Source organism: Frieseomelitta varia, unplaced genomic scaffold (assembly GCF_011392965.1).
Source record: "Frieseomelitta varia isolate USP_RPSP 00005682 unplaced genomic scaffold, Fvar_1.2 scaffold_352, whole genome shotgun sequence".
NCBI lineage: Eukaryota > Metazoa > Arthropoda > Insecta > Hymenoptera > Apidae > Frieseomelitta > Frieseomelitta varia.
The window spans coordinates 91199-105048 of record NW_025110093.1 but is presented as its reverse complement, the minus strand read 5'-3'; the positions used below and the strand labels follow the sequence as shown (position 1 = coordinate 105048).

Here is a 13850-nt window from a genome sequence, read left to right as displayed (position 1 = left end):
TACAAAATATAGTACTGTACTGTACTATACTATACTACAAAATATAGTACTGTACTGTACTATACTATACTACAAAATATAGTACTGTACTGTACTATATTATACTACAAAATATAGTACTATACTGTACTATACTATACTACAAAATATAGTTTATACTATTAAAGTTGTTTCAATATTCCCTTGAGTAATATAGGTTACATTAAACTGATAACAAAATATACAGTATACTGTGCGATCGTCGACAAATTTTTCTTGACCAATGATACCCAGAAGATTTAAAAGTTTGAACGCTCTTTGTAGAGCTGTAGAAACGACACAACGAAAGAGTTGAAACTTACTGAATGATAAATTTGAAATACCTGTCCGTTGCCTCTAATATCGTGAAATTTTGAAGGCCACACTGTGCCAAACGATGGGCCGCCGAAAGCCCGGCCATCCCCGCGCCGATGATCACCACAGTTGGTTCCGGTTTGCACGGATCCAGCATGCACGGGTCCAACTGACACGACTCGAATCTGGCTAGCTTCGAGCATGCTGTTATATCCTTCTCTCCTCCCTCTTTACCCGATGCGAGATTTCTGCTTGCAAACACGATTAACTTAATTTCACCTTTGCATAGGTGAATTGAAAGATGAAAACCTTTTGTGAATTACTTTATGAATTATTTGTTTCGGTTTCGCGATCAAAGACTTGGAAAAAAAAAAAAAAAGGTAACGATCGTAATTAAACAACGATATTCTAACATTAATTAAACGTTAATTTAACGATAATTAAACGTAATTAAACAATTTTCGTTGGCGCGAATTTAAAATTGTTTTATCCGACTTGACGTAGACAGTGGCAAGCGTCGTTAAACGCGAAATTGTTCAACAACCTCGTGTAAAAAACTTTTCCGTAAATCACACATATCGCAATACATCTTGCAAATGTAGTGAGAAGTCTCTGTATTAATTGTTCGTCGTTTTTGTTGAAGAAACGATGTACAAGGAGGGGGGGGGGGGAGAATTTAGGTTAAATGTATCTTTATCTACCTTACTAGAACCGTTCGAAATATTCGAAGGGACGATCTGGCAATATCTCTTTTAAGTAGCATCTCATTGAACGTAAATCGGCGAAACTAGCGAATTTGTTCATGAAGACGACAAAGCTTAATCTTGATGAAAATTTAGACGTAATTAAGGTGAGTTTCTCATTGCTATGAAGAGCGCGTGTCACACACGCAAACAAACGACCATTACCGTGCATGATGTTTTATTGTTGAGAGGGTAGTTGTCAAAGCCAACTACGATCGAGATTTCAATTCGATCGTTCAATTCAATTCCGTTAATTGAAATCGTTCATCCTTCGCGTTTATCATGAATTATAAATCACAAATTGACCGAATAATTGTAAATAGTCGGGTCAGATATTTAATGTATTCAAAAATTTAACATATTGAAAAATTTCATCGCCTAACTTATCTCGCGCGAAACTTTTCTAAATTCCTGCGTTTTTCTGATTTAAGGTTGACGACCGCAATATTAAAATATGAAAAAGTTTTTATTTTAATATAAAAAATATAAAATATTATGATAAATATAAAAAATATAAAAAAATTTATAGTTTAATAAATTCAAATAAGTTTATATTTTAAAAAATATAGAATATTATATTAAAATATTGTGATAAATGTAGAAAATATAAAAAAATTTATATTTTAATATAAAAAATATAAAATATTATATTAAATTAATATGATAAATGTAAAAAATATAAAAAAATTAAAATATAAAAAAGTTTATATTTTAATATAAAATATTATATTAAATTATTACGATAAATATAAAAAATATAAAAAAATTAAAATATAAAAAAGTTTAGTTCTTTTTTTTATTGAAGTTGATCGTTTGCAGTGTTTATAACGTTAATACTGTAAACATCAAGGACTGAATATAGTTGACATGAATACTAAATCTCATCTTTATTGCTAATAAAAATAAAACACAATTTACAATTAATTCATTTTAATTCTCGAGTGAGATTATAAATTTTGTTTTGTATCGTCATCTTAGACTCAAATGGTCATTCAACGTATAATTGACTTTTTGAAATCTAGATCTTTAAGCATATTCACACACTGTTCGATCCCGCTGCAAGATCTTTTTTTTCTCTTTTTCTTTTTTTTAACAAAATCGTACTACTCTGTTGCATCTTTGCGACTCGAAATTTAAACTTTCTGATTCTGCCACAACTGAGTTTCCAAAGAGTTGTCCGAGACTTTCTCCAGCGGAGGAGTCACAGTTCGCAGGATCTCTGTCGCTTGGCTCGTGATCTCGTTCCACGCGAACATTACGTCGTCCTCGCGAGTCAAACGAGAGCCAATCACCAACCGCACGATCAATTTCTCGCGATACGTCGCGGCAATTATGTAAATCTTCCTTCGAACTGTCACACGGTTAATGAGCTCCTGAGTTAATTGATTGTCACCCTGTAAAATCGGAAATTAGAATTAACGAAATCAGGAAACAAACTGAACCAAGTTAGCTTCCTAATTTTTTTTTTTTTTTTTTTTTTTTTTGCAGGTACCTTCATTCTGAAGCAAACTAAAGACAAAACTCTCTCCGTCACTAGTTCAAACCTGCTGTCAGACTTCACGTAATTTTCAAACATTTCGGCCAGTTGTATACTACGTCGTATATATTGCTGGATCCCTTCGACCCCGTACAAACGAAGGACGAACCAGACTTTCAAGGAACGAAAACGACGACCCAGAGGAATTTGCCAATTCTGAAAAGTAATTAATCAGATGGCGCCATTGGATTATTGACACTTTCGCGGCGGGCATCGCATTACACGTATGTATAATACTTGATTATCGTTGTCCGAAAATAAACAAATGCAAATACTTGTCAACGCTAGAACAACCATATCAAAATATTCGACGTATGAATCTACTATAATTTAAACGATAATTAAAGTAGATTTATACTCGTGTTTTTCTGTCTAGAAATTAAGAAATCAATATTAATTTTAATTTGTTATGGTACATTAATAATTTAAACGATAATTAAAGTAAATTTATACTCGTGTTTTTCTGTCTAGAAATTAAGAAATCAATATTAATTTTAATTTGTTATGGTACATTAATAATTTAAACGATAATTAAAGTAAATTTATACTCGTGCTTCTGTCTAAAAGTTAAGAAATTAATATTAATTTTAACTTGTTATGGTACATTAATAAAATTACAATATAATATAAAAAGTATAAAAAATTATAATATAATAACAATAATTGCACATTTATTTACGAAGCGTGCATAAGAATAATATTTCCTACACGCGACTGACAGTTTCAAATGTCCCGCCGGAAAAGTGTTAATTAAGTGGAATACGAAACGTAAGATACAATGTAATGTTCGTTTTTATTTTCTATCTTTCTCTGTAAGTAAATGTCTAAAGAATTAGTTACTCTGTAATCCGGGATAAGCCCTTGTTTGTCGTGTTTCAAGTAAATCCTGTCTACACTGCACGCCTCAACAAGTTTCCTGGAATCTTTCAGCCTGAAACAATTTCGTTTGATCGTATCATATCGTTGTTGTATTATCTATTATCGTAGAATGAAAGCGTGTTCGTACCATAAGAGAGAGCAATCAAAATTAACTAATAACCATTTGTGCGCGTTGACATTGAACGAGTCAGCATATTCAATACCGGACATCAAATGTCGATACTCGGGACATGCGAAAGCAGCGCCTGTAGAACCAAGAATAAATTGGTTTGTGGCAATTATTTATTACCAGCAATTCATCAACGTAATTCTGTCGTTTTATTTTCGCAATTTTATTAAGAAGATAGCATTTGATGATTTTGATAAGATTAAAATTATATTTTTTAATATTATAAGATTAAAATTATATTTGATAATTTTGTAAGATTAAAATTATATTTGATAATTTCGTAAGATTAAAATTATATTTCATAATTTCGTAAGATCAAAATTATATTTTATAATATTATACGATTAAAATTATATTCTGTAATTTCATGAGATTAAAATTATATTTGATAATTTTGAAAGATTAAAATTACATTTGATAATTTCATAAGATTAAAATTATATTTCATAATTTCATAAGATTGAAATTATATTTTATAATTTCATAAGATTGAAATTACATTTGATAATTTTATAAGATTAAAATTATATTTGACAATTTTTTAAAATTAAAATTCTAGTGAAAGGAAATATTCTTCGAATTAACAGATTTACCTGCGTAAGCTGCATCGATGTGCAGCCACATGTTGTATTCCTTGCAAATGGGTCCCAATTCGACGAGATTGTCGAAGGCGCACGTACCAGTGGTTCCCAGATTAGCTATCACGCAACACGGTATCAAACCTTTCTTCAGATCCTCCTTGACCGCTTTCAGCAACGTTTCACCTCGAAGAGCGCATTTGTCATCGGTAGGTAAAAGTCTAATTGGAACCGATGCCAACAATGCACCTCTTTCTACAGAGGAATTCGACTGATCTGTAGAACGAAGTTTAGAGAACACAGTTTTTAAACACAGAAATTCACGACAGTGAAATACATTCATTCAATTACCTGTTTTTAAGTCGAAGCAATAAAAACAAGTAATATGACAGTACATCATACGTACCAGACGCATATGCAATTAATTTAGTCTTGATGATTGCCTCGTCTAATTCTGGATGTAGGCGTTTCGTACAAAGTGTTGCTTGTTCCCTTGATGCTATCAAACATAATAGCGTAACCTCGCTGGCCGATCCCTGATTGTTAAAAACAAATTTAACATACGAGTCACAACAACTTTGAGACACTGTAATTAATAAAATATTATCCGAAGACAGATTTACAATAATTGTCGTAGTTTATTTCATTTTGTTGGCACGCTGCGACGTAATTAACAATTTTCCTTAATAATTAATCAACAATGTATATAGCGGCTCGTTGGTCTAGGGGTATGATTCTCGCTTAGGGTGCGAGAGGTCCCGGGTTCAAATCCCGGACGAGCCCATTTTCTTTTTTTTTTTTTTTTTTATTAAAAATTGTTTGTATTGACCTTATCAAGTAGCATGTTAAGTTACTTGAAGCACAAATAAAAAACACCTTCCTAAGTAATAACAATTCATCATTACTGAACAACAAATGCAAATATTTCTTTGAATTTATTACCAAAAGGTATTTTTTTTTCTTTTTTTTTTTTTTAAGCAGAAAAAACAGAACAAGTTCACATTCATTTTCCTGACGTTAAAAAATCTCATTTTACAAATTTTGATTTACGTTTTTTTTTAACCCCTCCGAAAAAATTTGCTGAAAAATCAAATTATGTTTTAAATTGTAAATGACCCAACTTGCGTTGGGTACTACAAAAAATTGTCTTACAGACTCATCAATTGTTCCCCTCCACGGAAATCTTTAGTAAAAGGCGAAAGATTTATACGTGATTTGAAGGGAAACCAGAGTGCCGAGGTAAGCACTACGTTGACAGATATATTATACCGACCTTCTTTTCACTAGCGAGAAACGTCTCCCTCTAGTGTGAATTTCGTGTATTAATCCGTACTAGCCAAAATACCCAATTGCAATGTTAATTAATTCACGTTCGGAATCCTCGTGACGGTGAGTTATTTAAAAACGTTCATGCTCTGTATTATTTTATAAACAATATTAACATTCGTGTTTATAAAATAAATTTATCCAAATTAATTTTATAATTTATAAGTAAATAAATTTATCCGAATGATAAATTTATTTGTAAATAGACCAACAGATTTATAATAGTAGATTAATTTATAATAATAGAATAATAGATTTATTCGTAAATAAATAAATTTATCCGAATAATAAATTCTAACTCCATTTGCCGATTCCTTTGTAACACCGTTTGCCACATAAACACCTATCATTTTGCATTAAAACATCGTAAATATAATAGATAGAAAATATTATTGTAACAATTTCAATTATTTAAAGAGATCATTGGTCACATAAAATAAAATTGTACAATGTCCCTTTTCTCGGCGTTTGAAAATATTCTTTTATGATCTGTTAGTAAATTTTTACCTGTATGACACCGCCACCGAAGCCCTCGTTGCTACTCAGAAACTGCTTTGGTAATCCTAATAATTTCCCAAGCCAATTCATCATAATCATTTCTAATTCGGTACAAGCCGGCGAGGAGATCCATGAAAGGCCTATACACCCAAAACCGTTGGCAATGATATCGCCAATAATCGCGGGATATGAATTTCCTGTTGGGTAAAATGCGTGAAATTGTGGTGAATTCCAATGAGTCATCTAAAAAATAGTTGTTCCGATTAAACAAGATAACAAACTATACAAATTATAAATAACAAGATAATGTAAACAGAACTGTAAAATCTTACTCCTGGCATGATATATCGTTCGACGTCTTTAAACACTTCTTGCCAACTCTCCGGCTTCTGTGGCGCTTTTTCCGGCAACAGATTAAAGAGATATCTCGGCTCCACGTTCGGAAGGACATTCTTCTCTCTCAAGGTCTCCGTATAGTTGGCTACGAAATCGATAACTGCCTTGCCAAAATCAATGAAGTCCTTCGTGTCCATCGTTGACAATAGTCTTTCCAAAAATCCTCGGCCAGTTTCTGCGTTCGAACGAATAAACGATAGAAATAATAGTAACAAAGATATCGGAAACACTCGTCTTTGTTTTTATTCCTTTCCTTAGCAGAAAGGAAAAATTCGCAGATAGATAGACAGATTCGACACTTGAGATGAAAGTAAAACGTTTTTCGTTCACGTTTCACCAAATGAAGACAACTAATTTACGTTGCGGTGAAGTTTAATACACTTTTTCTACTTCCGAGACGAAATTCATTAAGGGAACGTCCCCCCCCCCCCCCCCCCGCGGCATTTTTAATAAATAGGACGCGTTACTCACCGAGGAAAAAATTCAACTGAGATTTATAAAATTGCGAAGCATTCGGACAGTTTCTGAATAACCAGAAACCACACTTTTTGTTCCAACTATCGGAAATGTTTAACGAAACATGTTTTTCTTTTTAAAAAAAAAAAAGTCTCTTCGCCTGAAGCACGACGATGTAAATGAAGCGTCACGCAGAATTAGCACTGATCAAGAATATGAATTCCGAATTCAGGCCGAGATCGAGGAACACGTGATTGAAAACTATGGCAGTGGTATCGGAGCCGAGAGCGGTCCATGAGGAAGTGACTTGGCTTGAACAGCGGCGGATAAAGTTAAATGCCGACACATAGAAAACTTTCTCCTGCTTTCACCATAATTATACAGAAAAAGAAGGGAAAAAAATCATTGATCAGTGCGGCGGGAACGGGGAGGGGGAAAAAAAAAAAAAAGAATCCTATTTCACCGTCTCTGGAAACCTCTCTGCCGTCGTCTAACGTCACAAATTACGAACATTCCTCGACGTTACGCGACCGGATCTTAATTAATTAAGATTATCGCAACAACTTGAAAATTTAAGTGTCGATTCAATTTCACGTGTCTTTCAATTGAATTGAATTGTACGTGCGTTAAATACAGGCAAATTTTAATTGAAGTATAATTGTGTTTCGAGCTGAAATTATGCGAACTCGATGGAAGACTTAACGAAGAAATCATGGTGACCAACGCAGGAATCGTTTGTCTCATTATCTATTGTCTATTTTGTCTATCTCATTGTCTATTTTCAACCTCAGTTTTGAAACTGCCTCTTTCGCTTTCTTAATTGAACAATTTCTATTATGTATAATTATTGACTAATGTCGAATAATAATGTCGAGCGTTGTACGCTTTGTTACGGAGACACTAATTCCACATTCAGATAAAATACAAATGATCATCAACATACTTTTACCGCGTTTTAATGAAAAAGATTTTTATAAAAACGTAACACATAGAAAGAGCGTCCTTGAAAATACGGAAGAGCGTAAAATCGAAGCGTTCGTGCATAACCGCCTTGATTTCTTCAAAGGAAATTATATTAGAGGAAAAAAAGGCATTAAAAATAAAAGAGAATGTGAATTATTCACACACGTATCTGTGTGTCTTTAATCGATTGCCATTGTCATGTTTTTTTTATGTAGTATTGACTTTTTAAATAACACACACTATAATTTATGCAATGCTGCACAAGGATAGTTAAAAAACAAGAACAAAAAGACGCTATTTGTCTAAATAATTATAAAAGTTATTATTGCATTATTCTTCCATATTTCGTACTTTCGTAACTTTTATCCCATCAGTATCATGATTTATTAATTTATTACGAAAAGTAAATTTTTTAGATTTTAATTTATTTCTTTAGAAGGATTCTGTTGTATTTTATAAATTCAAATCGAAGTGTCGCATTACTTTACGTTTAAGATTTATAAGATGCTTTTGTAAATTATTAAAAATGCTTCGATTAATGTATGAAGCAATAAGTGTCACAATAATGAAACGCACATAAATATCCAGTGTATTAACAAAATTTATCGAACAATTGATCTTTTATAATTTTAATCCTTAATATCTATTTTTTTTTTTTACTTTACACACAAAATTCTCTACTTATACTTTGTCAAAACATTTTTGTTCATACTTTATGAAAAAGACAAGCAAAACGTTTCCAACATAATAATTTTTTATATAAATGAAGAAATATAAATCATCAGTATTCGATAATATTCAATGCTATACTGGTATTACATACATCGTTCATATATTCATATATTCAAAAATAAATCATTACGTTCGCAATGTAAAGGAGAGAGGAAAAGTTAATTGCAATTCAAATAAAATTTTTTTTTTTCTATTAGAAATTAATCTCTACACAAAATAGTTCTTAATTAAAAAATGAAACGAAAAATTTTGCCAATTTTATATTTTATTAATTTTGCCAATCGTCATATTACGATCAATCATTTCATTACATCAACATCAATCTATTTTTTTTTTTTTTTTTTCTATGATAAAGTTACGGTGACATTATGTCAGAACAACTAATGAAACATAGGAATAACAAATAGCGATCAATAAAATGATGAATATAAAATTATTGTTGAATTAAGTTGTATCATTTTTACTTGCCTGAAAGAGCAGTTCGCTAACAATAAAGAAAAGAACGAAGAGCAACTTCAACTCATGAACAGAAGGTGTTGGACTGCTTATAATGTTGGAACCATCCTTTTTATATATCCTCGATAGACTAAGACCGTTTTACGAATAACCAGCATTTCTGTATATTCTTCCTTCTCCAATGATTTTCCTTGTCGCAAATAACCTTGGTTGATTATGGCAATATATTAAAAGAAGTATTTGCTATCATAACGAAATTATGACAATACTAACTACTAAAATATAATTGCAATAGTGAAATTATCAACAGTTATTGATAACAACGGTCTTGAAATTTCTGTATAATCTTGCCTGCAGTTTTACAATATTTATTTCTCCGAAAACTGTTTTTCCTTTAAATACTATTTAGAAAAGTTTTTAATTAAAAAAAACATTTAATTTTCTTTATTCTTCTAATTGAAAAAATTCTTTGGACATATTTCAGAATTTTCCTCTAAATATTATCAATTGACTTGAACTATCATTCTAAGTGAACGAAAATCGTATATTTCTAAATGTCAAACTTTGAAGTAAGGAAAATTTCGTAAATATTAATGTTGAAGTTTTGTAGTTAAATTTATTTATATGTTTGTACGTATTATATGTGTTATACGTGTTGTACGTATTATTTTAAGAATATAATATGAAAGAATATAAAATATACAGATATGTTAATACCTGGAATTATTATTCTCAGTTCAATTAAAATTTATATATTATATATATTTATAGTCCACAGATACACGTGTATTCTCAGCTTAAAACTACTTTGAATCGTATAATTAATACAAAATTAATTCTTATTTCTAAAACATTTTAGGCAAATTTTAAATTTATTCTAATTTCTAAAACATTTTAGGCAAATTTTAAATTTATTCTATATTTATCCAACGCTAGAGATCACAAATTAACTCTTATCTCTAAACATATTTTAGGCAAATTTTAAATTTCTTATTCTAATATTTATCACTCTTTTTATTCAAAATAGTTACGATTACAAGTTATTGTATATATTTCAACCTTTGTGCCTTATGAATTATTCATACATACACGTATATGCGCAGCTGAACTACATTATATTAATCAAGCTATTATTAACTGAGTTCAGTTATGTTAATAAGTTCAAAATATCAATTGTCAAGATGCCGAATAATGTATAAAGTAGGCATGATGTAATCCTTTATAAAGAATCTATGAAAAGAAACTATCACTTCTCAGTTTTGAAATTATTGTAATTATTCCTCTTGTACGAGATTTCGACGCATATAATATCAATTTTACACTAAAGTAAGGGACAAAAATGTCATCAAGCATTTGATATTCATGACAGGATATTCAAATAGCAGAAGAGGAGAAGAGAACCGTGCGTTATTGCGTTATCTATACATTTATAAATCGAGTTTGAATATTTATCAAGCACACTTGAACTTGGCTAATCCCAGATATTACATGATAAAAGTTTTTGTAAGATGCTTCGTTTTCATGAAGGTGAAATTTGAAAATTATCAAGAACCAAGGCAATTTTCAACGAAACGATATTCAAAGTCAGATGATACCTAACATTATAATAAAGGAATTGTTATTTAATATCATTTTAACTACCTGTTATGTGGATGATCTAATGTTGTTTTAATTACGACTACATTATAGCTAATATAGTGATTTTCCACGCAATATTTGCTGACATCGAAGAGTATATTTATAAGACATGGACAGACTATTTCTATTTCTGAGATAGAATTAAAATAGCACTGCAATTAAAATCGGTATTGCTGTCAACAAATTCACGGAAGCTGACAATTAACTGACATTCAATTACATTTATACTGATATTTATGTAAATGCATACTATGCAAAGAAAAATAAAGATAATAAGTGTTGAATGGAAATTTTTATAATATTTTAATCTATTATTTTATCTTGCATATGTTTTGCTTGTTAATGTTTAAAAGTATAAGCAGAGCTCATAATTCATATTCATTCGATCAATTTGATTTAATTACTTTCTTTCAGAATTTTATTTAATTACAATTTGATTTAATTACTTTCAGAATTTTAACACATAATTCGTGTATACAGGATGTATCATAGTATGTAGTATTCACTTCAAGAGTGTATAAGGCACTAAAACAATGAAAAAAATTCATATAAATAAGTATGCCACTTGACTTACTTCAAAATTATTATACCCATTTTTTATTGCTACTGATAATTTCAAAATACATTTTTTATTGCTACTGATAATTTCAAAGTACATTTTTTATTGCTACTGATAATTTCAAAATAAATTATATTCCACAGTATTATTTAAATAGTTGCAACCTGAAATTTTTATAAATTACGAATTTTTTTGACATCCACAACGTTTCTAAGTAACAGTTGCAAACGGCTATAAATTTGAAACAAAATTAAGTTGGGCATATTCATATACAATTTTTACCACTGTCAGTATCAACAATAGCCACATATAATCCATATTATCTGAAGAACATACCAGACCAAATTCTACATGACAATTTGTATTTTTCAGTTCATTCAGTTGGATTATATGTCAGAATAAATATGAGAGTGTCAAATATATATTGTTAAATATATGTTGTGTCACATATAATATATACACTATATACATACACTATATGTAAATAGTACTGAAATATTTTGGAAACAAAATTAAACTCTCGTTTGACTGGAAAAATCTAAAACATTTTGCAAATTTTTCATAAGGATTTTTTGCATAAAGATCCGTAGTCTATTTATAGGTAAAATAATGGGGAAGAGAAAACACATTGTCTCCCCATAATAATATTTATAAAATTATTAATGTAACAACAACTAATACATTTGTAGTTGAATTTTGATTTTAGACTCATCGTTCGTTCATTGAACAGAAGAAGAATGAAACGGAACGTCATATCATTAAATTATAATTTCTGATACAATAAACAATTTAAAAGATAATTGTGGGAAAAAAAGCAAAAAAAAATTAGATCTTTGGGCTCGTCCGGGATTTGAACCCGGGACCTCTCGCACCCGAAGCGAGAATCATACCCCTAGACCAACGAGCCAACTTGAAAAGTTTTTTCCTGTTAATCATCACCAAGCTCTTGATTAAACAAATAAAGTCTAATTATTAACATGTTAAAATTAATATTTACCGGTGGCAGTTCAAAAACATTTGTTAGAAATCCACACGTTGACTTGTTCTAAATCACTAGTATCAATAAAAAATATCAAATACATCTCTATAGGACAATGTAATATTATAATTTTATTTTACAATATAACCGCATATGTACAATAATGTTACATATTCATTTGCATCGTTGAAATTGATTAAAATAGCAGATTAGATAAAAATATTTTATTAGGACATGGCGTATGTTAATGATACCAATTGGAGAACTTCATTCCTGTCAGTATACCATTTGTTCTCCACGATCGGTTTTACAGTAAAAGAATTGTTTTGCAAGTTGGCTCGTTGGTCTAGGGGTATGATTCTCGCTTAGGGTGCGAGAGGTCCCGGGTTCAAATCCCGGACGAGCCCAAATTTTTTAGTTTTAATATCAGTTTCTCCATCATCAACACTGCTACCAACATTCTCCGACCAATTTTCTAACAATAAAAAAATAGATGAACCTTTGAAAATTATAAAGTCACTGTAAGATGTATGCACAAACGTTGGCGGAATATTAGTTTTTTTTAAAATATAACAGAACATATTATTCTTAAATTAACATTTGTTAGTGATGTATATGTAAAAGATATTTTCAAAAAAAATCCTTAAAGAATTTTAGCTCAGAAGAATCGAAACAAGGAATTTTCGAAATAAATCTGCCAAAGGAAAAATAATGTACAAATTGTATAATATGAAAATTGTGTAATAAAAAAAATATAAATATAAGAAAATATAAATATAAATATAAGAATAGTTAGTTTGTTAAAAATATAAATATAAGAATAGTTAGTTTGTCCTCTAAAAACTCATTTGTAAAGTGATTATGTAACTTGAAGCCTTTTTTTCTATGTAAAATATTTTCATTAAAATGAAATGATAAATGGAATCTAAACACCATAAACATTAGACTCGTGCTAACTACTACGAAATATCTATTTACGTAATAGTGATAGTTGAAAGGTAATATGACCATGAATATAACAATTGTCACAGTCATTTCTTTTTTTATCTGTCGCGCTACCATGAATCAGAACTGTTCTATTTTTCTTGTATCAATTTCAACGCGATATTTAATGTTTTAAAGAAAGAAAAAGTTGCTATTTCTTATCCAAAAACATACAAAAATCAAATCTAGTATAACACTTTTGTATTATGATATATTGCAACACAATATTGACTGAAATTATTTAATGATTTATTATTAACTAATATTAATCACGTTGATCATTTCTTATTGAAAAGATGCAAGATTTATTTTTTAGAGTTAATTTAAATTAAATTTTGAAACTAAAATAAATTTTATATATGTGGAAATGAAATTTATATACTTCTAAAATGGAAACAAGTCGCAAGGTTGGGGGCGTAGCTCAGATGGTAGAGCGCTCGCTTAGCATGCGAGAGGTACCGGGATCGATACCCGGCGCCTCCATCTAAAACTTTTTTTTTAAACAAACTAAGTATGTATATATTTTTGTAAAATAAAATTTACATAATTTTATTTCATCCCTAAATGGAATTGTATTTTTTAGTACAATATAGAAAAGTACTAATAATTTATCATATGTGCTTT

At 30.0% G+C, this 13850-nt stretch overlaps 2 protein-coding genes and 5 non-coding genes across 7 annotated transcripts in view; 3 read left to right on the top strand and 4 right to left on the bottom strand.

The window, feature by feature from the left end:
- LOC122530678 (peroxisomal N(1)-acetyl-spermine/spermidine oxidase-like) overlaps positions 1–1096 on the bottom strand; it is a 10358-nt gene extending 9262 nt beyond the window's left edge. Inside the window, exons 1-2 of the mRNA XM_043657836.1 lie at positions 1035–1096; positions 363–581 (exon numbers count right to left, since the gene is read on the bottom strand). Coding sequence (XP_043513771.1) covers positions 363–581; positions 1035–1096 — 281 coding nt within the window. The remainder of the gene's footprint in view (positions 1–362; positions 582–1034) is intronic.
- An 852-nt stretch (positions 1097–1948) lies between these two features.
- On the bottom strand, positions 1949–9207 carry LOC122530682 (3,4-dihydroxyphenylacetaldehyde synthase 2-like). The gene is made up of 9 exons (XM_043657841.1): positions 9079–9207; positions 6396–6634; positions 6073–6306; positions 4646–4775; positions 4255–4515; positions 3620–3737; positions 3454–3544; positions 2569–2769; positions 1949–2470 (listed from the first exon to the last, which is right to left on the bottom strand). Exons 2-9 carry the CDS (start codon positions 6594–6596, stop codon positions 2210–2212), a joined length of 1497 nt encoding a protein of 498 aa, XP_043513776.1. The 5' UTR covers positions 6597–6634; positions 9079–9207; the 3' UTR covers positions 1949–2209.
- Positions 4951–5022, top strand: Trnap-agg. The gene has a single exon. It is a non-coding gene; the product is annotated as a tRNA-Pro (tRNA).
- On the bottom strand, positions 5354–5474 carry LOC122530695. Its single transcript, XR_006307074.1, has one exon. It is a non-coding gene; the product is annotated as a U5 spliceosomal RNA (small nuclear RNA).
- Positions 9208–12098: 2891 nt separating the features above from the next.
- Positions 12099–12170, bottom strand: Trnap-cgg. Its single transcript has one exon. It is a non-coding gene; the product is annotated as a tRNA-Pro (tRNA).
- A 407-nt stretch (positions 12171–12577) lies between these two features.
- Trnap-agg lies at positions 12578–12649 on the top strand. Its single transcript has one exon. It is a non-coding gene; the product is annotated as a tRNA-Pro (tRNA).
- A 987-nt stretch (positions 12650–13636) lies between these two features.
- On the top strand, positions 13637–13709 carry Trnaa-agc. Its single transcript has one exon. It is a non-coding gene; the product is annotated as a tRNA-Ala (tRNA).
- The last annotated feature ends 141 nt before the right edge of the window (positions 13710–13850 follow it).

What these genes read in the sequence shown, in the direction of transcription:
- LOC122530682 (XM_043657841.1), bottom strand. Translation starts at nt 6,596, where the DNA reads ATGGACACGAAGGACTTCATTGATTTTGGCAAGGCAGTTATCGATTTC. An exon ending in TTTGATTGCTCTCTCTTATG is followed by an intron (nt 3,545 to 3,619) that starts GTACGAACACGC and finishes AAATTGTTTCAG; the next exon opens with GCTGAAAGATTCCAGGAAAC. An exon ending in TAGTTTGCTTCAGAATGAAG is followed by an intron (nt 2,471 to 2,568) that starts GTACCTGCAAAA and finishes CCGATTTTACAG; the next exon opens with GGTGACAATCAATTAACTCA.